Consider the following 27,734-nt stretch of genomic DNA (forward strand, 5'->3'; position numbering starts at 1 on the left):
CAAAGCTAGGTAATTATTAAGTGTCTGAGTCCACATTTGAACTCAGGTCCTCCTGACTCCAGGAATGGAGCTCCCTTTGCCACCCAGCTTCTCCTCCTTTGATATTCTTGATCTTTTAATGTTGCAAATGAATTTTATCATTCTACTGTCTGACTCTAGCAAGTATCCCCTTGGTAATTCTCTAGAACTTTTGAGTTGGAAGATATCTCACTTCCAGTGAACATCCAGTGGAAATTACACGAGGAAAAGGAATCCCCTACTAAAATATTCCCAACAAATTTTTACGCAATCTCTGCTCATAGATCTCCAATGAGGGGCAACTCACTCCTTTCCAAGGCAGCCCATTCTGTTTAGGAATCTTCTTCAGTGGTTTTAGTCATGTCTGACTCTTCATGGCCCCATCTGGGGTTTTCTTGGCAAAAATACCAGAGTGGCTTGCCATTTCCTGCTCCATCTGTTTATAGATAATTTTTATTCGGAAAATTTTCATGACTTCCAACTTCATTTTATCTCTTACTGCTGCCTCTTGTACCTAGATGTGCTCTCTAGGGTCAAACAAGTCTTATCTTTCTATTTCAAGATAGCTCTTCTCTTTTCCAGGCTAAACTTCCCACTTTCCTTTAGTTTATTCTCCTATGACATGTATTTAAAGCTCTTTACCATTCCAGTTGCCCTCCTTTGGAATCTGATTTGGCATATCACTAGACAGAGCAAATGAATAGCAGCTTTATTTTTATGATTTTAATATGGTTCAATTATAAATACTGGTTATCTCTTATTATTTAGACCTTCCTTAACAAATGTAATTTTTTTTAGTTATATAAGCCCTGTTTCTTGCTAAGTCAATTTCTAGTCAATAAAATTAGTTGCTATTTTAAAGGAATTTTCTATCTCTATCTTTTCCTCCTGGTTTTTACTAGCAGTACACAAAAATACAACTGTTTTTTAGGGTTTGGTTTAGTTTTATATCCTGCAATTTAACTAAAACCTGTGTGCTATTTTTTGTTGTTTCTCTAAGTAAAGCATCATCTACAAAAAAGGTATTTTCGTTTACACTTATTTCCTTTTATCTCTCTTCTCTGATATTTCTAATTTACGTAAAATAATATTCCTAGTTCTATGTCAGATATTAGAGATAATGGACAGACACCCTTGCTTTCCTCCTGATTTTATCAGGAGAACTTCCATTGTTTCTCAAGTAGAAATAATCCTAGCTCTTGAGTTTTAGATAAAAGCTTTGGATCACATTAAAGGTCCTTTCATTCCTATGCTTTTTAGTGCTTTTAAAAGACACAAGTATTTTGCCACTTTTTTTCTCACGTATTTATAGAAGCAAATTATTTATGTTTGTTAGTTTGTTATTAAGGTGATTCCACTAATATTTTTTCTAATGTTGAGTCATTCTTTTTTTTTTTTTTTTTTTTTTTTTTTTAGGTTTTTGCAAGGCAAACGGGGTTAAGTGGCTTGCCCAAGGCCACACAGCTAGGTAATTATTAAGTGTCTGGGACCAGATTTGAACCCAGGTACTGCTGACTCCAGGGCCGGTGCTTTATCCACTGCGCCACCTAGCCACCGCATGTTGAGTCATTCTTGCAATCCAGGTATAAGTCCAAGTAGATCTAGATCAAAATGAACACTTTAATACATTGCTGCAGTCTTTTTGCTAATATTTTTGCATCTGCTTTCATGACTGATATTGGTCTCAGTTTATACTCCTTTTACATTTATCCAGCTTGGTATGGTTACTTGTTTCACTACTGTTGAGTTGTTTTCCAGTTATGTCCAACTCATGACCCTATTTGGAATTTTTTTTCAAGGCAATAGGGTTAAGTGATTTGCCCAAGGTCATACAGCTAGGTAATTATTGTGTCTGAATCTGAATTTGAACTCAGATCCTCCTGACTCCAGGGCTATTCACTGTACCACCTAGCTGCCCCTGGAATTTTCTTGAAAAAAATACTGAATTGGTTCGTCATTTCCTTTTCCTTGTCCATTTTACAAATGAGGAAACTGAGGCAAACTGAGTTAAGTTGAAGAGTCAGGAGGAATTGAGTTCAAATCTGGCCTCAAACACTTATGAACTGTGTGACCTTGGACAAATCACTTAACTCCAAATGCTTCCAAAAAAAGAAAAATAATGGAAAATATGGAAGTGGAAGGAAGAAGAGTTTGGGGGAGTCAGCAAAAGACTGATTGGTTCGTTGTTGCCCTTAGTTCTTGTAGATATCAAAATGATACCACTAGGTTAGAGTCAAGTTGCAGTATGCCCAACCAAGGCTGATCAGACCAAAATAACCTCAGAAGGTTCCACCAGATTGGGCACAAATAATCCAAGTGAACATTTGGGGTGGATTGTCTAAATTTGTGCATCTCACATTTCTTTTGAGCTACTTCCATTGTGCCTTGGTCATAAAGCACAACACCTTCTCTGGGCAATCCTGGGCCAGTGTCTCCTGTCACACAATCAATTCCAAAGTTCTTCAGAGAGACCTTGAAGGAGTCTTTGTATTGCTTCTTCTGATCATCCTGTGAACACCTGTCATGTGAGTTCTCTATAAAATAGTCTTTTAAGTAAAAGTATATTTGGCTTTCGAACAACATGGCCAGTCCATTGGAGTTGCATTCTCTGTGGTAAAGTTTGAAAGCTTGGAGGTTTAGTTCCAGAAAGGACCTCAGTGTCTGTTACCTTCTCCTGCCAGGTGATCTTCAGAATCTTCCTAAGACAATTCAATTCAGTTTCCTGACATGGCACTGGTAGACTGTTGAGGTTTCACAGGCATATAGCCATGAGGTCAGCACAATGGCCCTGTAGACCTTCAGTTTGGTAGTCAGTCTAATACCTCTTTTCTTCCACTTTCTTTGGAGTCGCCCAAAAATGAGCTAGCTTTGGCAATGCCTGTTACCGAGCCACTATTTCACACCTGTCAGATTGGCTAATACGACAGAAAAGGAAAATGACAATATTGGAGGAGATGTGGAAAAATCAAAACACCCGGTGTACTCTTGGGGAAATTGTATTTGATTTGATCAACCATTTTGGAGAGCTATTTAGAACCATGCCCAGAGGACTCTAAAACCATGCCTGCCTTCTGATCTAGCGATACCTCTTACTGGGTCTGCAATCTAAGATAAAAAAACAAAAATGAAAAGTACCTATGTGTACAAAAATATTTTAGCAGCTTTCTTTCTGGTGTCAATGAATTGGAAACTGAGGGGATGCCCATGGAAATATTTATATGAATTGATTCAAAGTGAAATGAACAGAACCAGAACATTGTATGCAGTAACAGCAATATTGTTTGATGATCTACCATGAATAATTTAGTTATTCTCAGCAATACAATAATCCAAGACAATTCTGTATGACTTATGATGAAAGGTGCTCTCCATCTCCAGAGAAAGAATTGGAGTCTGAATGCCAATCAAAGGAATATTTTAACTTTTTTATTTTGGTGCTTCTTTTGACTGATTTTTTTCACAGAATGACTTATATGGAAATGTGTTTTGTACGACTATATGTGTAAAACCTATATCAAATTGCTTGCCTTCTCAATGGGGGTGAAGAGAGGAGAGAAATTTTGGAACTCAAAATCTGAAAAAAAAGAATAAAATTGTTTTTAGGTGTAATTGGAAAAAATAAAATAATAAATAAGATTTTAAAAATTAGCATTTAATAAAAGAAAATGAAAGTGAAGTTAAGATGATAGCTTAAGAGGATACAGGGGAAAGGGATTTGGATGATTTTAAGGTTGGGGAGATCTGCCTTAGGCACTTGTGTGTGTGAGAACAGAGTCTTTATTTTTTTGTTCCAATTATTGACTTTCCTTTATTTTAGCAATTAGTCCACACAAAAACCCTAAATTATTTTTAGGTGAGTTAATTCCCACATTTTTGATGACATTTTTCCTTGTTGTTTTGTTTTTTAAAACTAATCTAATTATTTTTAACATTCATTTTAAAAAACTGAGTTCCAAATTCCTTCTCCCTCCTACCCCTCCCAAAACCATAATGAGGACAAGAAAGGAGTTATAATTATACAGGTGAAATCATGCAAAACTTATTCCTACATTATCCATGTTGCAATGTGAACAGGTTTAAAAAGGATAAGACATAGTCTCTACCCCAAAGGACCTCATGATCTAGGTTGAGGAAATGAAACAGAAACATGAAATACTCATATATAAAGTCAATTAAGTTTACAGTCTGGATTCCTAAGCAAACATTTTAGAAAGAACCTTCTTTCTTTGTTGCCAGAATAAACTTAGTTCACCTTGTCTTGGTCCTAGTCATCTTGCCTTAGCCCAGAGACTGCTTGGGCAGCAGTTAAAAATTTCCAAGCATAAGGGGAAGCCTTGGGGTCAGAAGGACCTCAGTTCAAATCTGGCCTTGGACACTTACTAGCTCTTTGATCCCAGTAAGTCACAAAACTGCAAAAAAAAAAAAAAAAAAAAAAAATTGCATGTGCAGAACAATATTTTGTAAAAATTTTGTTTGGACTTTGGGGTCCCAGAGTGAAGGAGTCTGGGAGGGTCATCAAAGGGCAATAAGGATCCAATTGATTCTGGAATCAGAAGACCTAGGCTTTCTGCCTGTGTAACTTTGGGCAAGTCATTTAATCATCCTTGAGACGACCTCTGAATTTCCTTTCAGCTCCAGAGTATATGATTAACACATCGTTTGCCTTTTCAATGGGGGGGGGGGAAGGACAAAGGGAGAAAATACAAAAGTTTAAAAAACTAAGGATAAAAATTGTTTTTACACATAGCTGGAAAATAAGTATTTGAAAAAATGAAAAAAAAAAAGATATTGCCAGGTTGTTGGCACCATTGGTGAAAATTCAGACATGGGTTTATTCCTGCTTCTCCCTGCTAATTAGCTGTGTGACCTAAGTAAAATGCAGCATTTCTCTGGGCCTCTGCAGCTGTTAAAATAAGGGCTTTGGACTTGATGACATCCAAGGTCCTTTATGATTTCGCCTCCACAGGGCTTGCTGAGGGGTCTCCCCTGGTTTTATTTACAGCCAGCCAGATGGAACTGGTTCCCATCCCAGCTTTTCTTCAGTGGTAGGAGGGGGAGATGAGGAAGAAAACTGTCTCCTAAAACAGCTATAAGCAACATAAAGAAAGCATAGAATTGAGTGGGGGTGGGAGGTGGAGAGGGAGAGAAATGGAGGGACAGAGCTTGATGGAATGAAAATCATGACACTATTATATCAAGTTTGTAGGATCATCATAAGCATAGGATTCCTGGATTTTAGAAGTGGAATCTTGAAAGTATTGTCTCCCATTATACTGTACATAGGATCAGAGGGACTGTCACAGAATCCACCAGATTCCATTACAGGGATGTCCTATATTATTCTCCCCAATCTGGCTCTAGGGTCTGCCAGGAGCTGCTATCAGCAATGACTAATGTCCTTCCCACCTAGTATCAGAGTAACAGAAGGGAACTTTTAAGAAATCATCTAACCTCAATTTCTTTTTTTTTCCTAGGCTTTTTTTTTTGGCAAGGCAAATGGGGTTAAGTGACTTGCCCAAGGCCACACAGCTAGGTAATTATTAAGTGTCTGAGGCCGGATTTGAACCCAGGTACTCCTGACTCCAGGGCTGGTGCTTTATCCACTGCACCACCTAGCTGCCTCTAACCTCAATTTTTCAAAGGAAACTGAGGTCCAGGGGACTGATGGAAGATTACATGAGTCCTTCAGAAGCTGAGCTCCCTTAGCAGCCCTTCTCATGAAACTCCAAGACCTACACCTTCCAAAGAAACCTCCCCAATTCAGTAGCCAATCATTCAGACAGCTGATCAACCTCCTACTTTCTTCCACCTCTCCCTGGCTTCCTTAGCCTTTCACCCAAGGGAAATCAGAATTAGAAAACTTAATGATTCTGTCTGGGAAAGAGCTAAGCTAAAATAGATTAAACTCAGCCCTCAGTATTTCCCTTTACATTTCAGGAGGAGGAGAGAATATCTAAAGATGGTTATTTTTTTCCATGTAATTTTGAAAAAAAACACTAAAGGCATCTAAAAAAACTCTAAAGGCAATGGTCTTCATGGCAGCCTCTGAGTAATAGATGCACACACCTCAAGGGACTCCTTAGCAATGAGAGTATTGCTGTTTTTTGTTTCAAACAAACCAACCTCGCTTTATGCTACCTTTTTATAGTCTTTTTCCCTTTTTGGTTTGGTTACTGCCAGCAAAAATTACAAGCCAACAGATGCCTTTGACATGAAAAAAACCTTGAAGTTCAACAAGTCTCACCCCCCCTCCTCAATCAACCTCAACTGAGACTTATTTGGAGCCAGAAAACTGGGGTTCCAGTTCCAGCTTTCCCACTTAAGGAAAGCCATTTGTCAGCATTGAACCCACGATCTATTAAGGGCAATTATCAACACTTGCACAACCTTCTAGAAAGGTCACTGTGTGTAAACACTTGGAACCCTGGATAAACGTTGTCTAAAGTGACAGTTGGAGGATGGAGGGAGGAGCCTGGGAGGATGGCTGGATTCTCGGAAAGCTCTTCCCCCACTCTCCCACCCCTCAGGGGCCAGCTTGGCTGCCTGTCCAGGTTTTGCCCAACTTTGAGCAGGTTGATGGGGGTACCAGGCGGATTTCAATGTGAAAGAGTTTGCACAGGTCGAAACTTGTAGAAATTTCTCAAGCAACACTTAAATCAGAGGGTGCTGACGGTGGGCTGAGGCTGAAGCATACTAAATTTTCACCTGTGTACGGAGTGGAAAAGGTCTTAGGGAAGCTTGGTCTGTCTCCACCCATCTAATGATTCACATTGGGTAGAGGCAGGCCACCAAATGCTGCTGCTGCATCCTGCAAATCACCATTGGGGGATGCCAGCCAAAAGGAACTTGAAGGGATTGGTCCAATGCCCTCATCTGACAGAGGAGCAAACTGAGGCACAGAGTGGAGAACTAATTTCCTCAAGGCCAGAGTTTTGAAGTATAGTAGCTGGGACTTGGATCTAGTAGTCTTGTAATCACACTAAGGAAAGCTCTCACCTGAGACCAAAGGGTATTTTCTTGTTTTTTAATTTTAAAATTATTTTTCTTAAATGTAAAAAACTTTTAAACATTCTTAAAATTTTCAGTTCTAAATTTTCTCCCTCCCTACCCCTTTTAGAAGGCACTTCGATAGATTATTCATGTGTCATTATGTAAAATATTTACCTATTATACCTGCTGCAAAAGAAAACAAAAAACCCGAGTTAAAAAAAATGCTTCAACCTGCATTGATTCCATTAGTTATTTCTCTGGAGGAGGATAATCATTAAGTCTTTTGGAATTGTCTTGAATAATGGTATTGAGAATAGCCAAGTCATTCATAATTTATCTTATTATTGCTATTACTGCATGCAAAACTCCTGGTCCTGCTCACTTCATGTCTTCATCGGTTCACATAAGGTTTTCCAAGTTCTTCTGAAACCACCCTAGTCACTTTTTATATAGCACCATATTCCATTACATTCACATACCTCTTGTTCCCCCATCCCCCAACTGATGGGCTTCCCTTTGCCATCATAAAGAGCTGCTATAATTTGGAATTATGCCCAAAGAGCAACAAAAATGTGCATACCCTTTGATCCACTACTGGATGCATACCCTGAAGAGATTATGAAAAAGAGGGAAAACATCATTTATACAAAAATATTCATAGCAGCCCTCTTGTGGTGACAAAGAATTGGAAATTAGGTGAATGTCCATCAACTGGGGAATGGTTGAACAAACTGTGGTACATGTATGTCATGGAACACTATTGTTCTACTAGGAACCAGTCGGAATGGGAATTCAGGGAAGCCTGGAAGGATCTACATGAACTGAGGCTGAGATGAGCAGAACCAGAAGAGTATTGTCCACCCTAACAACATAAGGGTGATGACCCAACTTGATAGACTTGCTCATTGTATCAGTGCAACAACCAGGGACAATTTTGAGATATCTGCGATGGAGAATACCATCTGTATCCAGAGAAAGAATTGTGGAGTTTGAACAAAGACTAAAGACTATTGCCTCTCATTTTAAAAAAATATTATCTTATTATGTAATTTTGCATTCTTTTATTTTTTTTCCTTAAGGATAGGATTTCTCTCTCATCACATTCAATTTTGATCAATGTACAACATGGAAACAATGTTAAGACTAACAGACTACCTTCTGTGGGGCAGGCGGGGGAGGGAAGCAAGATTAGGGGGAAATTACAAAATTCAAAAATAAAGATTAAAAAAAGTTGCTATAAATATTTTTGTGAGGATTCTTTTCCTTTTCCCTCTTTGGAATATAGAACTAGAATGGTATTGTTGAGTAAGAGTATATAGTTTTATAGCACATTCAGCAGTTTCAAATTGTTCTCCAGAATGGTGGGATCAGTTCCCACCTCCACTGAGACACTCCAATATTGATCATTTTCCTTTTCTATCATATATTAGCTAATTTGAAAGGTGTGAGATGTTACCTCAGAATTTTTGAATTTCCATTTCTCTATCCATAATGATTTAGAATATTTTTCATGACAGATAACCTGATAAAACAGAAGTTAAAGAAAGAAAACAATAAATACCAAAATATCCACAGCAGCTGGATTGTAGTTTTTTGTCATTGATGGTTTCATCAGTTGGCAAATAGTGGAAAAACCAGGATGTATGGAGTATTATGCGGTGAGAAATTATTTGGAAAACCAAGGAGAGATTTGTATGAACTGATTGTAATAGTAAAAATGAAGGGAATATACACAATGACAATAGTGTGAATGAGATTACTAACAGTTAAGTCAAAGTAACTGAACAGAAAAAGCAGACCTCCACATGCTATCAAATGTTCTCACTCTTTTTCTGGTCATTGGAAAGAGCCCCCCCGCTTTTTAAACCAGATCTGCAAATGACTGTTTCTCAAATTTACAGTGAAAATGTGTCCTCTGGTTCTTGGACTAAGAACAGTTGAGGGTGAGTGCATAGTGAAGGGAAACTAAGGCATTGAACAAACAACTTCAGGTTGCTCACCTGAGCAGAAATAGCTTGAGACTGTGTCCTGGAAGCTTACCTGGCTAGGCAGGAGGTCCATCCAGCAGGGTTCCAGTACATTAAAAACAATACCCATGAGCACCATGAGAAAGTCCCTTTCTGTGGTCATTTAAAGGTCACAAAGCCCTCTCCCAAGCCCCCACAGTTCCCCAATCACAACTTTCCACACTGAAAACACCATCTGGTTTCTGGGTGACTGAGGCTTATCCATTCCCACCCATGCCCTTCTCCAAGTCTGCCTCCCCTTCCCAAGTCTGAACACCTTACAGCTCTGCAGGCCCCGCTTTCTCTGCTTGCTCATCCTTTTTCATTTGATCCCATGATTTTTCTGGTCTAGGCAGCTCCACTCCAGTTTTCTGATTAAAAGCATTATCTGATGATAGTTTGAGAACACACCTCTCTAGCAGGCCCTGGGCATTTTGCTAACTTGAAGCTGGGCTGACTGGTTTGTTTCCAAGGTGGAGCCTATGCTTTAAAGCGAGCCCCATGAAGATCAGAAGATTTCACTCAGTACATACACATACCTCATGATATAAATGGAGACTTTTTCAACCAGACAAGTACACGTCACTGCTCTTGGTAACAAGGCTCACAGATAGGGTGAACTTCGGCCTTGCAGAAACCCCTAGGCCCTTGCTTGGGGAATGGGGTGGTTTGCAATCTCTTACTGAGCAACACCACCTCAAGTCAGGCTGAGTTATATCCCTCTATAGGGGTCCCAATCTTCCTTCTCATCTTTGAGACCTTGGGTTGTTCAGGTTTGCATGTAGCCCAGCTTTGTCACATACCAGGATCCCCTAAAGTTCCATCCTTGAACAGTTCCATTGGAATCCAAGAATTTCAGAGTGAGTTGAAATGAACCTGAGATCCCAAGAATGTCCTCTTCAAGTCAACATTTCATCTATACCTTCTCCAGAAACTTCTGCCCACAGATCCTAACCCTGCCCCCTCCGGAGCCAAGCACCTGAGCTTTGCATCCCTGGTGGCTGCTGCTCCAAGATCGATCCAAACTAGGATAAACAATGTGGTGGCCCACAGTTTCAACTTGAATCTCAACTTAGTGGAGTAATGTTATTTTTGGAGACACTTCAAAAAGAAACAGTATCTTCAGAACCAAGTTCTGAGAAGAAATAGACTGATTCTGATCATTTCCTGGTGCACTTCAGTTAGATGAACGACAAGGCAAACAAATTAGAATATTTTCAGATACCCAAACTGAGGGAAGCTTCAGCTTCCTAATACCACCATCAAGTTGCTGACTTATACCCCACATGGAACAGACACAACCCTGAGCAATCTGGAAGTTCCTTTAAGAGGACAGGATGCATGAGTAATGGAAAGATTTGGGGGCTGAATCACTGCTCCTGCTTTGGCTGTAGGACAACGGTTTCCTTGCTCAACCAAATGCAGTTGGCTGGAATGTTCATATAGAAAAATTCCCAACAGCTGTTGGCATGGGTTGAAGACAGGTCTACAATCTAGTCTTGTGAATGGGTGTCTAGTAAGTTTAATATCTGGCAAAAACACCACATTCTCCCAACGAGAAATGCCTTTGAGGGAAGGAATGGCATTGATAAAACAGGATCCCTTTAACTCCTATCCCTTATTTTGATTTTCCCAGATTGTGATCCTGTTTCCAGTGTTGGTAACACTAAAGGCTGCTGGAGAGTTGTTTATGCTTTAGGCTGAAGTCATCAACTTTAAAGAACTCATACAAACCAAATTCTCAAGTAAGGAAATGGTCTCCCTAAGGAGAGGAAGGGAATGATGGGGTGGTATTTCAAGCTCTTTAGGTCAAAGCAGAGGCAAATGTGTTCCCTCCCTCCCTTCCTCCATAACTAATAAACAAACAAGGGGGAATGACCCCTCTGACAGTGGGAAAAATGAAATGAGAACTGAGGTCAAACCTTTAGTTAGCAAAGAGGTTGAAGAGATGGAAGACAGTGCTCAAGAATCCAAGCCAATTGCTTAAACAGAGGTGGGCTAATAAGGGGGTTAGAGAAAGAAAACATTTGTTTCCTTACTAGGTATAAATACGGTTGGTCATCATGAGAAACCATCCACCTAAGAGGATGGGAAATGGGAAGACATTAAAACACAAGGCAGTTAAAAGCACTGGTTCTTATTGGATGTAAAGTAACAAGCACTAATTCTATTATCAAGGTAATCTGTTAGCAAAGGTCAGTGCCATCAGTCACATAATGGCATGCACCTTGGGGGCCATGGCTAAAAGCCACGGCGGTGTAGGCCCTGTCCTCATTTTACTGAATCAGAAAAAGTGACATCTCAAGTGGTGAGATGATAAATGCTGAGGCAACACTGGAAGATGGGGTGCTTTTGAGGAGGACTCCAAAAGGTCATCAACCAATCCCCAGAGTTCTTCCATTATCTACTTCTTAGAAGCCATTTCCATCATCCCCAAGACAGAATAGAATCTAATGGAAATGATCCAGCTGCTGATGACTGGCTTCCTTGAGAGCAGTGGGATTTGAAGCTATCTTGGAGCATGTGTCTGAGTGTGATATCTCCTTAAAGAGGAGGACTTGGAACTGGTGGGGAGGGGAAGGTTTTCTCAAAAGGAGATCCACTGATAGAATTAATGTAAACTATCTCACTATGGGTCCCAAGGAAATAAATTGACTGTTCCACCAAATAAAAAAGTTAGAAGAAAATTAGGCTAAGAAGCCAAGAAATTCCACCTAACTTATTAGATAACTTGAAAGCAACGTGCGCACGCGCGCGCGCACACACACACACACACACAAGAAATCAAGTATTACCTGCTCCATCTTTCAATAAGTATATGCTATAACCTCCACTTATACTTATTCACTGTTTTAAATTTAAGGGGTACAAAGTGGTTTGTGACCTATCTGAGACATGAATGACAGAAAAAAATGGAAAAACTTGGAAGGGAATAAAATTTACTGCTCAGGCACAATGAGGCACCAAAAAGAAAAAAAAAAGTTATTTTCAGTCCTTGCAACTTAGATCTTGTTAATGGGTCAAATAAATCTTCCTTGTGGATCCCAACCTTAAAGCACAAGGAAGACTACAAATGAACATTTTTAAAAAGAATGGGCTTATATTCCTTATGATCCAGAGTGGTACAATTCAAGGTGTTTGTACTGTATTACCAGTCCCACTTCAGCTCTCCCCAGTAGATTCCCCATTCACCCCCTTCTAAAGTCAACATTGTACAAAACTATATTTACAAGAAAACCAGTTAAAAATGAAGGGTGTGTACAAAAATGAAAGGGCACGGGAGGGAGGGAAAGGCAATCCAAGCAGGCAGGGAATGTCTCGGACTGAAGGGACATCCCACACTGGGCTAGGGCCACGCATCACTGAAAAGAATGTATGAAATCATCTTTCAGTTTAAATGTTTCAAGATCTTAACAACTGCCCCTTCCTCCTGTCCCATGGGATCAAAGCAAAGTGATCACAAAGAAAAAAAGGAGGGAGGAGAGGGTAAACAACAACCTGCATGTCCTCTGAAATCTCTTTAGAATACAGTCTTTGACAAGCCTGGGGGCTCAGAAGGCATAACGAGTACGAATGTCTTCTAACTTCTTGGAGACTTCAGGTGGCGTCCTGTCCAATTCTTCTGATACATTCTTTTGCTTGTTGGGCTCCATTGAGTTGAATTGTTCACAAAGGTCACCATCAATCACATTCTAAGAAAACAAGAGAAGCATCCTAAAGCTGAATCTGAACTGCTACAAACAAATGAAAACTGAAAAAGAAAGGCCTTCTCCCTCATGTAGCCCTTAATCCAAGATAGTTAAAAGGACCTGGGTTCAAATTCCACCTCTGATACTCTGACATTTAATCTTTCTGGGCCTCCCTCAGTTTCCCCTCCCTGTAAAATGAGGGGATCAGATGAGATAAGTTTTTGAGGTTGCTGCCAGCCCTGGAAGTGTGACTATAGAATTCATGTCTAGGATCAGGGCTGCAATTGGCCTGTAATGTCCAGTGGAGAACAGTACTTCTTAGAAAAGGTATTTGGGTCTAAAATGATTGCCTCTGAATACAGGACAGAAACAAAGAGGAAAAAGAATCTCCTAACTCTTGTGTTTTGGCAAAGAAAAAATGTCGAGGCAGTTATTGGTTATGGTTCTCCTGAAGACAGGACCGCAGTAATCAATTCCCCCCCAAAGGAATCAAGGTTTTTAAACACATAGATGGAGTCTCCCATGCATACTTTCCTGGGTCAATTCAATCATTCACAATGATTTTGATTTCTAACAAAAGGAATATTTGCTAGGAAGAAGTCAAGTTGTTCTAATGACAGAGAAAAGAGGGCACAAGTCAAGCCCAATTAGAAGGGGTGGTAGCCCACCTTACCTTCACAGGGAAGTAATAGGAACGGAAGCTGAGATGGTCCCTTCCACAGAGAGGAGGATGCTCAGAGCGCAGGTGCATCTCCACATGTTGAAAGAAATCATGATCCTGAGAAAGATTAGAAAAAAACGAATGCTGAAAAACTACCTAAATGAGGAGGAACTGCTGATTTTTTCTTTGTCCTCTCTGAAACTACAGAATACATGTGGCTCTGGCTTCAAATGGAATATTCCAACACTTTCTATTAGCTCAGGGCAGGAGCACTGACTGGGAAAGCTTCAGGCTCCAAGCACATAAACTAAGGTCTTGGCTCAAACTATTCCTAAAGATAAATGCATATACTTAGTGAACCCCCAAATCAGCTGACTAATGCTATGTCTTAATGTGGAGCAAGGTTCAGATTTAATGATTTTTTTTTCCCACCAGACTCAAAGGTTTCCAACTCAAAAGAAACTTGCACCCAACATCAGGATTTACTCCTAATCCTTCAAATACCCAATTTAGGAGAGCCTACCAACCAGAGCATTTCACCTACTCTACTTAACCATCCAGTGAACAGCCTATGGTGCCACCTTTGTCTTCTTGGAATGAGGCATGAGGTCTAACAACAGCTAACTGGGAAAGAACCCTCTGCACCTGCATCTGCAATGACTTCACTGTAGACTTAGGATAGGAAATTATTTACAGAAAGACAGATCAAAAAACAATGTACTCTCACCTCATGAGATGTGAAAGGCACAAGGATCCCAATTCCACCTGATAAGGTGGTATAGACAAGGGATTCTGAGCCTCCTGGGATCAGCGTGGTCTTCTGTAAGGAAAGCACTGTCTCCCCTACATGGTAATTCATGATTACTTCTGCCTGCAAACAGAATGCAGAAAAAAATGAAGTAAATTCTATTAGAAAAAATCCTGATATCCCAAATCTGTAGGAAATGATGCAGAATTTCAAGATTAGAAATAAAACACATTGTATTGGTCAAACAGCAAGAAAATTAATTTACAGGAATAAAAGAAGCCATCACTAACTACATGAAAAGATGCTCAAATTCCCCAAAAGCTAGCCTATACTATGGGGAAACAGGCTTCTTAATGTAGTTTTATTAAGACTAGCTGTGAATGGTGATGTGGCCTTAGTCAACAAGGGTTATGAAACTGATCCAACAATTCCATTCCAAGTCCTATACCTCAATCATTTTAAAAAAAGACATATGTAAAAAAGAAGATATTTAATGTTACTCTATTCTAAGGTGTGCATATGTATACATTATGAACACGTGTTTAAATGAATCCCTCTTGCCATCTTTGTCTTCCCTCCTCTCCCTTGATGTGGCTTGGCTTCTCACATGGCTGACTGCTCTGTCTGTGGTTTTTCCAGACTTGAATTCATCCTCAAATTTATCTTCCTCAAGTGCAGATCTGACCATGAAATTCACACCTGCCCCCCCCCCCATACAATTCACTCTAATGACTCTTTATCAGGCTGTCAGAACATGGGTTCCTCCTGCTTGTCCAGGCGTTTTCCCTAGCTATCCCGAGGCCTGGAATTCTAAGCCATCTCCTGGCTTCCTAAAAATCCCACCTTCTACCAGAAGCCTTTTCTGCTTCTGCATCAAGTCCCCTTTCTGTAGATTCTGTCTGTCCATAGTGGTTTGCAGGTTGTCTCTCCCCTCAGACTGAGCACTGCTACAGAGCAGCTCTTAGAACAATGCCTGGTTATAGTAAATACTTTATAAAGGCTCACTGATTTGAACTGTTATAGAACTGTCAAAAAATAGCCTATGAGCCATCTGTCCAACAAGTTGAGAACGGTTAAATAAATTACGGCATTTTAATGTAATGCCAAAGTGTTATAGCAAAAACTTGGACTAGGTGGAATGAAAGCCACAGAAACCAAACTGTATAGACACTAATGGCAAGTAAGTTTGTCCATGTTAAAGAAGAAAATAAAGTGAGCAGGGAAGACAGCCAAACAGAGTAGGAGGGGCAGACTTTCAGGCAAGCAAGTAAGAGGACCCAGGAGGGAAAGGTTGCAGAGCTAGACTCAAGGTTGACTCAGACCTTGATTTGAAATATACTTCAGAAACATGCTGGCTATGTGGCCTTAAACAATTACTTCCCTCTCAGAGCCAAAACTCTTAAGTTGCAAAACAGCTGTTGACTGAATCAGAGAAGAATCATTCCAGGGAATTCCCTATACCAACAAAGCCACAATTCTGGATAAAAAAGGGGCTATTATAGTATTATGCAAGAGAAGGAAATCAAGACTAATCTTAAAAGCCCCCTTTCCCTGGGAACTATGACTTACTGAGATTATTTCACTGATTAACAGAACAAAACTGTAAAGGTTTTTTTAATAGGAGAAAGGAGGACAGACTGGGCCCTGAACTTGTCAGAAGTCCACAAACTTTACCTTTTGTGAGGCACCATTGAGAAGTCCCCGGTCCCACAAAGCCTTGTTTCCTGTTGGGTCTTCATCCACTTCATCATTGGTATTGGGTGGGAGCCTCACCTACCAGGAAACAGGAGACCAAAAAAAAGGGTCTCTTTACTACTACCTTGCAAACCATGGTAATATCCTTGGCAGTGAACCAACTGGGAGCTACTGTGAGCAGGGATCTGGGCAGAAGGTCTCAGGAAGGGGAATGATAAGAGATGGTAGCGGTACAACATTCTTAACAGGAGAATAGATAGGCTCCAAAATCACCAGGAATTTGAGCACATGCCCAAATTAAAGGAAAAAGGCTTAAGAGAAATCAGGCTATAGAAAAAGCAAAAATTCTAAAAACCTGAAAATACTAGCCACAGATAAGTCAGGAATGAATTGTTGAGAACACAAATGACATTGATGTGCAATAGAAGTTGCTAAAAAAAAAAAGTTTCTGAACTACATCATTTTTTTTTAAAGTTTTTGCAAGGCAATGGTCTAAGTGGCTTGCCCAAGACCACACAGCTAGGTAATTATTATGTGTCTGAGGCTGGATTTGAACTCAGGTACTACTGACTCCAAGGCCAGTGGTTTGATCTACTTCACCACCTAGCTGCCCCTGAACTATGATTTATTTTAAAATCTAATTACAAGTCTGTTTTAAATAGAAGATTTATATTCAACTGTTTAGTCCCCCACCATGCTGACACTTCTTTTCTGCCTCGACATCGTCCTTCCCCAAGAGGACTCACCACACAGATGTTGCCAAATTTGTCAGCCCCAGCCACAGTGTCATAGTCCAAGAGGCTGGCCGTGGTGACCCAACGGGGATAGGTGTCATCAGCAAAGATGATTAGCTGGTTTTCATTGCGCTTGTATCTGACCCAGATGAAACTCTCCTGGACATCAGACACAATGACCCGGTGTCCGATTGTCTGGATCCCAGAGATGTAGTTTGCAATGTGCTGTGAAAGTGGATACATGTGAGTCCTAATTGCTTAGGCAGAGCCTACCTTTCTTTGACCAAAGCCAACAGCCAGGGACAGCACCAATAACGACACAGGTAGTATTTTAAGTCCAGTGACTAGAACTAAGGAATTCTTTCTGCAGCTGTAGTAGTAGTAGTGCCACCATTATAATGCTCTATCTAAAGATAGTTGTTTCTCTAACACTTCTCTGTCTCCTCAGTGCCTGACACATCACATCAGGAGCACCTCATAGATGTTTGTGGTAGACTGGTCAGTCTTTTGCAGCTGAAAATTCCATTTCAACAACTTAAACCCTACTATTAAGATCATGAGCCAATTTCTAAGTATTTTCCTCTTGATAAGCCAATTCACCTTCCTAACTTCCAACTACGACCTTTTGCCTAATATTACCAAATCCCAAACTTGTCTTTCCCTAACATTACTCACCCATTGCCTCACTTTTCTACCCTCTCCGCCTCTGCCACCTTACCTTATTCTCACATTTTCGGAGTAACTTCTTTTTCCCTAGGTCATAGACCCGCAGCAGCTTTCCCACGCCAATCAATACCCTGCCCTGGAATGGGGCAATCGCTGCAGGGACTTCTTCCACTGGAGTCTAAAAAGAGAGGGAAGAAATATCATCTCAAGCATCAAAACCTTCAGGAAAACTTTTCCTCACTTGTTCCAGTCATGACTCCAACTCTGAGAATAATGTCCTACACATCTCAGATGTCTTCCAGCTTGGAGACCTGACTAGGAACAGAATCTGAAATTTCAGACCTTGATTTCCTCTAGAGAGGAAATGTCAGCTAAGCTGAATTCAGTTGCTGCTGGCAAATAACAGCAAGTGCTGGGGTAGAGGGCACTGATGATAAAAACCAGCTGGATGCCAGACAACCAAGAGGGGACCTATGATTTTTACTGCTCCATCTGGGTTTGGCTTTTTCTGTTTCAGAATAAAATTCACTGCATATTATTATAAAAAAGGTAAATATTAAATATAAGATAAACAGCTAGGTCACATAGTAGATAGAGCACCAAACCTGGAGTATGAGATCCTGAGTTCAAATCTGGCCCCAGACACTTGATACTCCCCAGCTGTGTGACCTTGGGCAAGTCACTCAACCCCACTGCCTCACCCATAAATAAATATTAAACATTAAGTATAAAACACAAGATAAGCAATTTTACCTAAGGAAAGAGCTAAAGGCACTACATTCATGGAGTCTAGGCAAGCAAGTCTGATAATATATCATTTCTTTGGTCATGCAACTCCTGAAACGAGGCAAACTGATAAACAAAGGGCCAATTCAATCTGTCTCTCCCTGGTGTGGGCAGCTAACAGTCAGACTTCCTGTGGGGGTGGGAGGGAGCTGAGAGAGAGAGAGAGAGAGAGAAAACGAACAAACAAGAGAGAACTACATAGGAAAACCTCAATTTTCTTAAAAATGCCACTATCTTCTCAGAAAGGTGCTTTAGTCAGTCACTAAAATAGTCCTACACTAATAGCAATGAGGAGTGTCAGTACAAAGTTTAGGATGTTTTCAACTTGGGTAAAAAGAGTCACCAGAAAAGCTTTCTTACCTTGTGCAAAAACTCCAGTTTCTCGCCACTGTTCACAAGTTTATAGGTATAGACAAAGCCTCCAGCCACAGAACGGGGATTCAGAATGAGATCTTTGGCTACACCCACTAGCACATACCAATCATCACCAGTATTTGAGAACCGGCATACTGCCACACTGTGGAAAGAAAAGGCTTTGGAAATAAATCTTAAGCCAGAAATCTCTAGCCCCATCCCAGGTAATTCTACTGTTCCTCAGGTGTTTTACCTAAAAGCAGCCTCATTCTGTTCAAGCTGGACAAGATCCAGTGTGTTTCCTTGTATGGGATTCATTACTCGGACCACGGAAGCCCACTGACCATTGCCTGCTTTAGGGGCTCCAAAGATGGATTCTGGGAGATTTTCATTCAGGAAGGCAGCTGCCATCTCAGCTGCCAATTCTCTTTCATCTTCCCCTGCTGCTTCCACCATTTCCTATAGAACAGAATGAAAGCTAAGAGCCAGAAAGAATATCCAGTGAGGGAGGAACGCACTAAACAGGAAGCTTTTACTTCCCCTATTACAGGGCAGTGTGGTTCTACTCGGCTGTCTTTTTGTTTAGAATTTTAATGCCCTTAAGAGATAAAAATATAAGTGCTAAAAAAAAGCAGATTATCTTGATCAGACCAAGATCTGGCCACCCCCCCAAATAGCAAAAAATTATGCTATACTGAGATCTACTATTTATTTTTGGATGATTAAGGACAAGTCACTGAAGCTCAGTGGGTTTGTCATTAGGAGCAGGCCCAGATTGTGTTTAAGACTCTTCCAGCTCCCAGGCCTTTGATGCTCTGTTTATAAAAGCAGTTGCCCAAGGATGCACCCTCCATCAGCATCTTGATTCTAGCTGTATCAAGCTATCAGTGCTCCACTCTGGGGCCTCCCTAAGGGCAGGCAGAGATCATTACCTCTGCCATCTGCTGCTTCCTTTGTGCTTTTGTGGCCTCTGTATAGGCATTGTGATCAGTCTCAATGATGATAAGGTTGTTGCTTTCAGGGTGGATGACAAACTTCCTTGGAGTGTACTGCAGGGGAAATGCTACCTGGTTGAAGACAGCACCGAGCTTTTCCAAGGCCAAAATCCTAGAAAGACAAGATAGTTAATGAACCAGTGACCCACTCAAGAGAAAAATGCACCCAGAAAGTGCAGTTGGGAAAGACCCAGATCTGTAAAAACTGAGGTCTAGTCATTTATGCTATACCCACTTTTAGCGCTGTGGCAATAAACACAAACCAATAAGGAGCCTAGACTGGGGAAAGGAGGCTATCCCAGGTTTACATGGACAGAACCCACTAGAACATCCTCTGCAGTGGGATGGGAGTCTCTTTCTTCCCCAAGGCCATGACAACTGTGTCTCTAACTGAAATTCAAAGGACCTGTTCTGAAATTGACCTTATGTGTTAAGGCAGGCTGAGACGTGGGCATTTATGCTGACCAATGAGAGTGTGGTCTTCACCAACCAAACTACCAGCCACCAATGCTACGGGGGACCCACCAACTTTGAAGAGAAAACCATAATGGTGGGGACAAGTCAAAGAACAAAGGGATGCACTTTGAATAGTAAGCATACCTTCTAGAAATCAATAATCAGCCCAAGGGAAGCACAGACCTAATTCTCCATTAGGATTCTGTATTTCCTAAAGATAAAAAGGCACTTGACTCTTGGACAAGTTCTCCCATCAATGATGCTGATGCCCAAGGATACTCTGAGCTGATTCCCTATCCTCAAGTCATCCTCACAAACTTGTCGGCCTAATGGGCCTCACTCAGGGCTCAATGACTTACTCATCACCTCAAATAGTCCTATCCCAAACATTGCAACCATTGCTCTTTGCTAAACTGGTGTGCCTGAAAAGATGGGTATGGGCTAGACTGTAGAATGGCTTAATGTCAAACTAATAAAGATGATTTTTATTCAGCAGGAAGGCAGGAGCCATCATTAGATCCCAAAAGGACCTTGCTAAACATTAGAACTTGGATGGCTAAGTAACAGTTGAAACTTGGCTCTATGACACTAAAACTTCTGAAGAGTCAAGGCTCTCAGAGTTCAACTACCTCAGGGGACCCTGGGAAATAAATACCCCTAGATAAAATCATCTTCTGACACTTGGAATGCACCAACATTTTGGTAAATGACTTCCTCAGTATTCTTGATGGGTTGCAAAACTCACCTTAAAGTGTTGGTAGAGATGGCCACAATGCCCTCAGGACACTGCTCAGATGCGAATCCAGATGCAAACTCCAAGGTCTCATAGGACAGGGGAGTCAGGTGAAAGCGGGACTGGTAAGAATAGCTCAGCCACGAGCGGCTTGACATGGCCAAAACCTGAAGAAAGAAAAGTGCCCATTTTGACTGTCAATCAAACTCAATACTAGACTAAATTGCTATGAATATTCAGCAGTTCATGCAAAAGAAAGTACAATTTACTCACTGGAGAATCCTATAGAAGGCCTGCAGGCCCACAAGCCCTAGGTCCTTCTCATATTTCTTAAGGAGCCTGTTGAAGGTTCTATGCTCTCAAGACAGGGTGGGGGAGCAGGCATTCAAAGGTATGTCCTCTCACCTTCTACTTCTCATAGTACCCTTTTCCCCTAGCAGGCTTGATTTCTGCTTTGCTTACCGCTTCCTGGCCCTGCATCCGGACTCGGAAAAGCTTCACCGGCCGAGAGCCCAAGTATCTTGTACGGGTGTCAGAGAGATCACCAGTGACAGGGTCTAGGACAGTCCGTAACAGCACACCATTCTGAACAGAAAAAAGGAGTAATGGGTGATTATAAAAAAAAAAAACCACAAAAAAAACCCCACATCAGGGGATTTATGATGACAGAAGAAAATTCATTTTTGGGAAAGCATTCTCACCCAGCTGACCGACCAGGGCCCTTGGTAAGGTGGGAAGGACTCAACAAATGAATTTTAAAAACATTTTGGGGGGGTGGCTAGGTGGCACAGTGGAGAGGAACACTGGCCCTGGAGTCAGGAGTACCTGAGTTCAAATCCAGTCTCAGACACTTAATTACCTAGCTGTGTGGCCTTAAGCAAGCCACTTATTCCCATTTGCCTTGCAAAAACCTAAAAACAAAACCAAACCAAAAAAACTCCCAAAAAACATTTTGGACAATTTAATAAAAATGCAGAATATGCCCATGACAGCACAGCACTGTCCTTTTGGAGTTTCTGCTGTACTCCAGGGGCAAGGAGACTTGCTATACACTATGGGAGCTGCTGGTTTAACAACATGGCTGCAAGTCTACTTGTTCTACAAGTTCATCTATAAGTGAGGGGGACTGATCGCAAATGCTACTGTGGGAACTCTGAAAGGGTTCCTGGATCTGAAAGGTGACTCAAAAACAATTCCGTATTTTTTTATTTTTATTTTTTTAGAATAGACTTCTTTTAACGAACTGCCAAACTTCATGAATGCAAGCCTGGGCCCTGAGCTATTATTCTCCACAAACTGGCTGGAGATCAGAACAAGGGATCCACAAAAGAGCCCTAGTAAATTATGACCAAAGTTTCTTCACACTCTTTTTCTCAGTTACTATCCCTAGTGATGGGTCAGTGGAGACACAGTTGAAAAAAGAGAACTTGCAATATTCACTTCAGAATATGCAGTCTGGGGTGGCTAGGTGGTACAGTGGATAGAGCACTGGCCCTGGAGTCAGGAGTACCTGGGTTCAAATCTGGTCTCAGAAACATAATAATTATCTAGCCTTGGGCAATCCACTTAACCCCATTTGCCTTGCAGAAACCTAAGAAAAAAAAATATGCAGTCTGGGCTTTCAAGTCTCTTACCTGCAGGCCAATATTTAGGTAAAGGAAGCCAATGGAGCCCCTTTCCCCCAGCTCATCTTGCTTCTCAGCTCCACCCATCTCAACAATACACAGTGATTCTGGCTGAGCTGGGAGGGCCTGCATGCTCAGTGGCTGGAGGCAGTCCTAAGGGAGATGGAAAGGATAGATGAATTAAGATGTCAAGGAATGATTCACTTGGGAAGACTCCAGCAAGAGGGACCCTGTTAAGAGAAAGCCTGAGGCTCTCTTGGCCACCTAGGGAGACTTCAAAGGAGAAACCAAAACTGAGAGAACCTTAGTTTCTTTTTTGCTTAACAAGGGTGCTAAGGATATTCAACTTTCCTGGTTGAATACAAAGACACAGATTCCACACTACCTGTAAAAAAAGCCATCAGAATAGAGCTACACTAACAAAGAATTCATTCTACTCCATACCAATTCACTGACAGCATGCTTGGACCCCCCATGATCCAACCCACACTGGACCCTAGGGGAAGTCTGTACCCCTAAGGGGAAATTCAGATTTGGGATGATCCTTTCAGTCAAGTTCGATCTACTATGGAGACATGGAAGTCACTCACTGAAGGGTCCAAAGAGATGATTCGAACAGTGTTGTCGACCAGCCCCACAGCCAGGAAACGAGAGCGCTGCTCTCCAGGAGGCACATTGGCCAAACTCATGCATACCACATCTGCAGACATCTCCTTTCGCTCAGTGTACTCATTCAGTTGTCCTGACTGAAGACATAAGGACAGAGGAATATCATTACCTGCATATAGGGATAGGGGAGCAGGAGAGTCATTCTAGTCATAATCACACCTAAGAATTAATCAGCATAGAGTTTTGGTACCATTGATACCCGCTGACATTAAGTTCAAGTCCTCTGATAGCAATTCATTTTCCCATAAATTACATTAACCCAAAATGGACACTGATCATTATAAACATTATGAAAATGTTATGGGTCCCAAAAGACACAAGTTTGAGAACCTAAAACAAAAAAATCTCAACATCTGGGCAAAACTGTCAACAACTTTAAGAGCTGATTTTTTAAAAAAAGAAAATTAGCAAAAGGTTTATAAGCAAATAAAATATATACTGGCGAGTATCCACACTCATAAACTTCCAAAGGAAAGGCAGTAAGTGATTGAGAAGTGGGTAAAGACTACAGAAATTAAATTTTTGTCATTATAAAAGGTACATATATTTGAGGAGAAGAGGGCAACAAACTCAAGGGAATCATGGCATGAAGCTGTTTCAAGTTGCTGGCTTCTCTCAAGTTGGCCAGACCAGATGGAAGCTTCACATTCTCATTTGGATTCCAGAAAGGTATGTGTAGGTGCTGTACAACCAGGAGTGGTTCAGGGCAAGTGCGGTTCCAGTCACTCACTCTCCTGTAACATGGTCAACTCCCCAGATATCTGGGAAGTCCTATCTGGGAAAATGGACAGCAGTGTTTAAAATAACCTACAGGATCCATCTCAAAGTAGACTAGCTCTCCTCCAGTCAGGGCGATCACCACTTGCCGCTGGTTTACTGCACACTTCACAATTGTTTTCTTTCCTGGGGTCTTCCACTCATTGACTCTCTTATCTGCTCGGATGTGCCGGATGCCATCTGGATATACCTAGAGGTAAGAGCAAAAGGGAAGATTATTTTAGAGTTATACTGGCCTCTGCCCAAAACAACCCCAAACCCCAAGACTGCAATCTCAGACAGGCCTGCTAGACCCCAAATAAAGGTAATTATCAAATAACAGTTCATATTTTGCATTTTTAAGCTGAGATATTCTAATCTAATTATTAACATTCTTACAAAGTCTTCCTAAGATGAGGATAGTTCGACATAAAATATTTAAGACCTAGAGAAAAATTCCTGGATCAAAATCTGCACACGTGTGATAAAAATCTCAGTATTGAAACTTTAACACAGTATACGCTCTTGGGATAATTTATTCTCCAGCAAGTTCAATGTCAAGGGGACAGACAACTGATGGGTACTCAAATCTGAGGCTCCTTACCTGCACCAAAGCATCATCTCCTAACAAGGAACAGGACAAGGTTGGAGTGGTGCCTAGGAAGCCAGAGTCTGTCACTTCTTCTACAGTCTCTCCAATAGAAAGTACCAGGGTGGCGTTCACGAAAGACACAATGATGTAGGCATCAAATTCATCTAATGAAGGAAGAAGGAAGAGAGTAGTCTGTTAATTTGGTGCAAACAATCTAAGTCCAAATGAATACATATACAAGGTAAAGAGCTCCTCTTCCAGCAACCAGTCATGAACACAGCTCTTAGTATCTGTGGTCATTAGCACATAATCCAAGATTTAAATGGCACAAGATGAACTAGGAGCAGATCAAAATTATGGAGGCTATACCTGAATACTCAAGTATCTGGGAATTAACTGCTTCCAGTGTGAACTGATTTTCTCAGTCTGAGCAGAGAGACACCCCAAGTTCAGAGAATTCATTGCTATTTGCTTTCAATGCCACCGAAAACTAACACACACCTCCCTAGATATGATTGCTTATTGTTGACAAAAGGCTCTGGGGAGGGGGACACCATGGTTTAAGGGAAGTACAAAGTCATCCACTTTCCATACAACAAACAGGCAGCATATCTTTTCATTGGTTAATAAGAGCTCATTCTATTAGAGAAACTAAGATCCAGGAAGGATTCCAAATTGCTTCTCCCAATAGTTTCATGAGAACACAAACTCCAAAGGGCAGGAGAGAACAAGTAACTCAGTAATGGAAAGACTACCAGTCTCTTCCAATAGGAATTATATGGCAACACTGGTTGATTGGGGTCATAGAAGGAGTTTGTATTGTCAAACCGTGACCTCAGGTTTTTTCATGACTCAGAAAGGACCTCATCCCAGACCCAGTCTACCAGGACACAATTTTCTTTTGATGAAATGCAGTTTATAAACAAACACTAATGAGACTTTTTAGGAAGTCAGAGACCTTTAGGTACGTACGTACGTGTACGTACACACACACGTGTACACACACACACACACACACACACACACACACACACAAACACACACTCCAAAGAAATGCTTCTTCATGCAATTCAGCAAGTTATAGGTCATTAGTTTCCCACACACTCAGTTCTTCCTAACTTAAAACCCTGAAGGCCTAAGCAGTTTTGTACAAAAATTTTGTCTTAAATAACAGTTGAGTAAATCTTGGACCTTTAACTTTCCAATAGATAAATAAGAGAAAGCACTGTGGCAAGGGGATGATATAAAACAGGAGGATCTTCTGCTGAATTGTTATATGGAGTAGTTTATTAATAACAATAGCAGAAACTGGTCAACCAATTGTCTGGGTACTTTTCAGACCACCTTGACAGATTTTATTTGAAAACAACCCTCCTAACAGCAGTACATACTTACAACAGTTTTTCCATCAATGATGAAGGACTGCACTGAGCCATCCACATTACCGTCCAATCTATCTTGTAATCAACAACAAGCACTTCTGGGATGGCCAGCTAGAAAATTCAGATTGTGCCCAAAAAGATTGTTTTTCTCTGAGTAGTTACCTGGATCTGCAGGAACCAAACCCACAACTGGTCTCCATGGCACAATCTAGTGCCCACATTAAAGTGCTGAAACCTAAACTAGTTTTTTGGCTACTTACTATCTGTGGGAGGTTAAGACAGTCCCTACTTTCTTTGGGAAATGGTTTCCTCATCTGTAAAATGAGGAAAATGGACTATATGTTTGGTAGAGTCCCTTCCAGGTTTAGATTCTATGAATACAACCAAAATTTTATAAATGGCAGCTAGGTTAATAGAAAAAAATAACTTTTGTCACACACACACACACATATATGGAAATGGGAGATTACTAATATAAGATATCCATGAATAATACATTAGATGACTCAGTATCATCAGCTACAGTTAAAGGGAAAAATCTGAAGTCTCTTTCTCAGAGGGTATTATCTATGGTTAGAACAGAAACTATAGACTTAATTTCTAACAAGACAGCAAGAGTGAAGGGCCTTGGACAAATAACTGCATTTCAGCACCTCTGATTTAAGTGGAAACAGATGCCAGAAGCTTTAAGACCTTCAAACGGAGCTTCACAAGACCAACTACTCCAAGTATTAAATGTCTTAGAAAGAGGGATAGAATTTTCTTCCATTATGTTTTTAAAAGCAAAGGACACATTCAAAACCAAGCTCTATTTTAGCACATGCTTGATGAACCAGGCAACATGTAAATCTTGAGAATTCTTCCTAGGTCAGTTTCCTGGCACACTTTTAAAAGCTCTGGTATATACTTGGAATGACTTAATTAAAACCAAGATTGACAATTTCTTTTTTCTGGTGAATGGCAGTTAATCCTAAAGGAGCAGTGTGTACAAGTAAATGAAAGAAATTAAAGAGCTCTAATTGGGTAGGGTTTCCAATCATGTGATTGGGCTTAATAAAAGTCCATTTCATGTAAGACCAAGGGACTGCATCTTTGTTGAGAAGGGGACAAAGCCCACTTGGGCACAACAGGGCTAACCACAGGATCAGAAGCCTGGCTCCATGACAGGGTGTCTCATGCTGCAGGAGGATCAGAATGAGATGGATGGTGCCAAGCCTTTATACTTCCACCAGTAAATTCAGTGAGTTTAGGTCTTTGAATTGGGACCACTGCTTTCCTCACTACTCCAAAAGCCTTCTTCCACAATCCTTAAACTGAATGCCAGAAGGAACAGCCCCTTCACCTTGAACTATAGCCAGGAAGAACCAGGGCAACCCTCTGGCTCTCAGCTGCTCCAAAGTAACAGTTAAATTTTGTTTTTTAAAATAGCAGATTTCATTCTCAACAGTTGACCAAGAAGTCATAAATACTTGCTACCTTGTTTGGGGGAATTAATATTAACCAAACAAGTGAGTCTGTTTGTTCACTCAAGAGTTCACAGACTTTGTTGCATTTCTCCTACAGCAAAATTTACTAAAGCTGGGGCGGCTAGGTGGCGCAGTGGATAAAGCACCGGCCCTGGAGTCAGGAGTACCTGGGTTCAAATCCGGTCTCAGACACTTAATAATTACCTAGCTGTGTGGCCTTGGGCAAGCCAAAGCCACTTAACCCATTTGCCTTGGAAAAAAAAAAAAAAAAAATTACTAAAGCTATGTCACTGATCCTAAGGGAGTCAACTCTTAAGGAGAAAAACTCTTAAGCACAATGAAGCTTTTGGAACTATCTGCCAATTCTCTGTCCAGATTCTGGTTGAAAAAGAAACCTTTGTCACAAAGGCTAATGGAAAAGGCTTAGATCTCTCTGAGCTGCAGGAGCAACTAAGCATTGTGGAAACTCTTCCAACAAGAAATGCTTACTACTGTCCTCTGTTCAGCTGCCGAGGCTGAGCACTGAAGACAAAAATGGAAATTACCATCTAGATAGTTCAATATACCAACGTCCCTCTCACCCTCTCCTGGATAACTATGTCAACTGCCATTTTGCTTTTTAATTAAATAACCAGCTACCATGCTGCTCTTTCTTCCTTTGCCTCAACCAAGTCCCTAGCTTAGTCAACACTTCTCTCAGCCTAGGACAATTA

At 40.9% G+C, this 27,734-nt stretch overlaps 1 protein-coding gene across 1 annotated transcript in view; it reads right to left on the bottom strand.

Annotated features, from left to right (window-relative positions):
• Window positions 1-6,121: 6,121 nt before the first annotated feature.
• Window positions 6,122-27,734, bottom strand: part of SF3B3 (splicing factor 3b subunit 3) — a 36,841-nt gene continuing 15,228 nt past the window's right edge. Inside the window, exons 12-26 of the mRNA XM_074199348.1 lie at window positions 24,186-24,337; window positions 23,637-23,792; window positions 22,747-22,902; window positions 22,166-22,309; window positions 20,994-21,116; window positions 20,544-20,698; window positions 19,280-19,454; window positions 18,601-18,806; window positions 18,354-18,510; window positions 17,260-17,385; window positions 16,554-16,766; window positions 15,787-15,885; window positions 14,092-14,235; window positions 13,377-13,481; window positions 6,122-12,706 (exon numbers count right to left, since the gene is read on the bottom strand). Of these exons, the coding sequence (XP_074055449.1) occupies window positions 12,566-12,706; window positions 13,377-13,481; window positions 14,092-14,235; window positions 15,787-15,885; window positions 16,554-16,766; window positions 17,260-17,385; window positions 18,354-18,510; window positions 18,601-18,806; window positions 19,280-19,454; window positions 20,544-20,698; window positions 20,994-21,116; window positions 22,166-22,309; window positions 22,747-22,902; window positions 23,637-23,792; window positions 24,186-24,337 (2,252 nt within the window). The 3' untranslated portion in view covers window positions 6,122-12,565. The remainder of the gene's footprint in view (window positions 12,707-13,376; window positions 13,482-14,091; window positions 14,236-15,786; window positions 15,886-16,553; window positions 16,767-17,259; window positions 17,386-18,353; window positions 18,511-18,600; window positions 18,807-19,279; window positions 19,455-20,543; window positions 20,699-20,993; window positions 21,117-22,165; window positions 22,310-22,746; window positions 22,903-23,636; window positions 23,793-24,185; window positions 24,338-27,734) is intronic.

Source organism: Macrotis lagotis, chromosome 1 (genome assembly GCF_037893015.1).
Source record: "Macrotis lagotis isolate mMagLag1 chromosome 1, bilby.v1.9.chrom.fasta, whole genome shotgun sequence".
Lineage (NCBI taxonomy): Eukaryota > Metazoa > Chordata > Mammalia > Peramelemorphia > Peramelidae > Macrotis > Macrotis lagotis.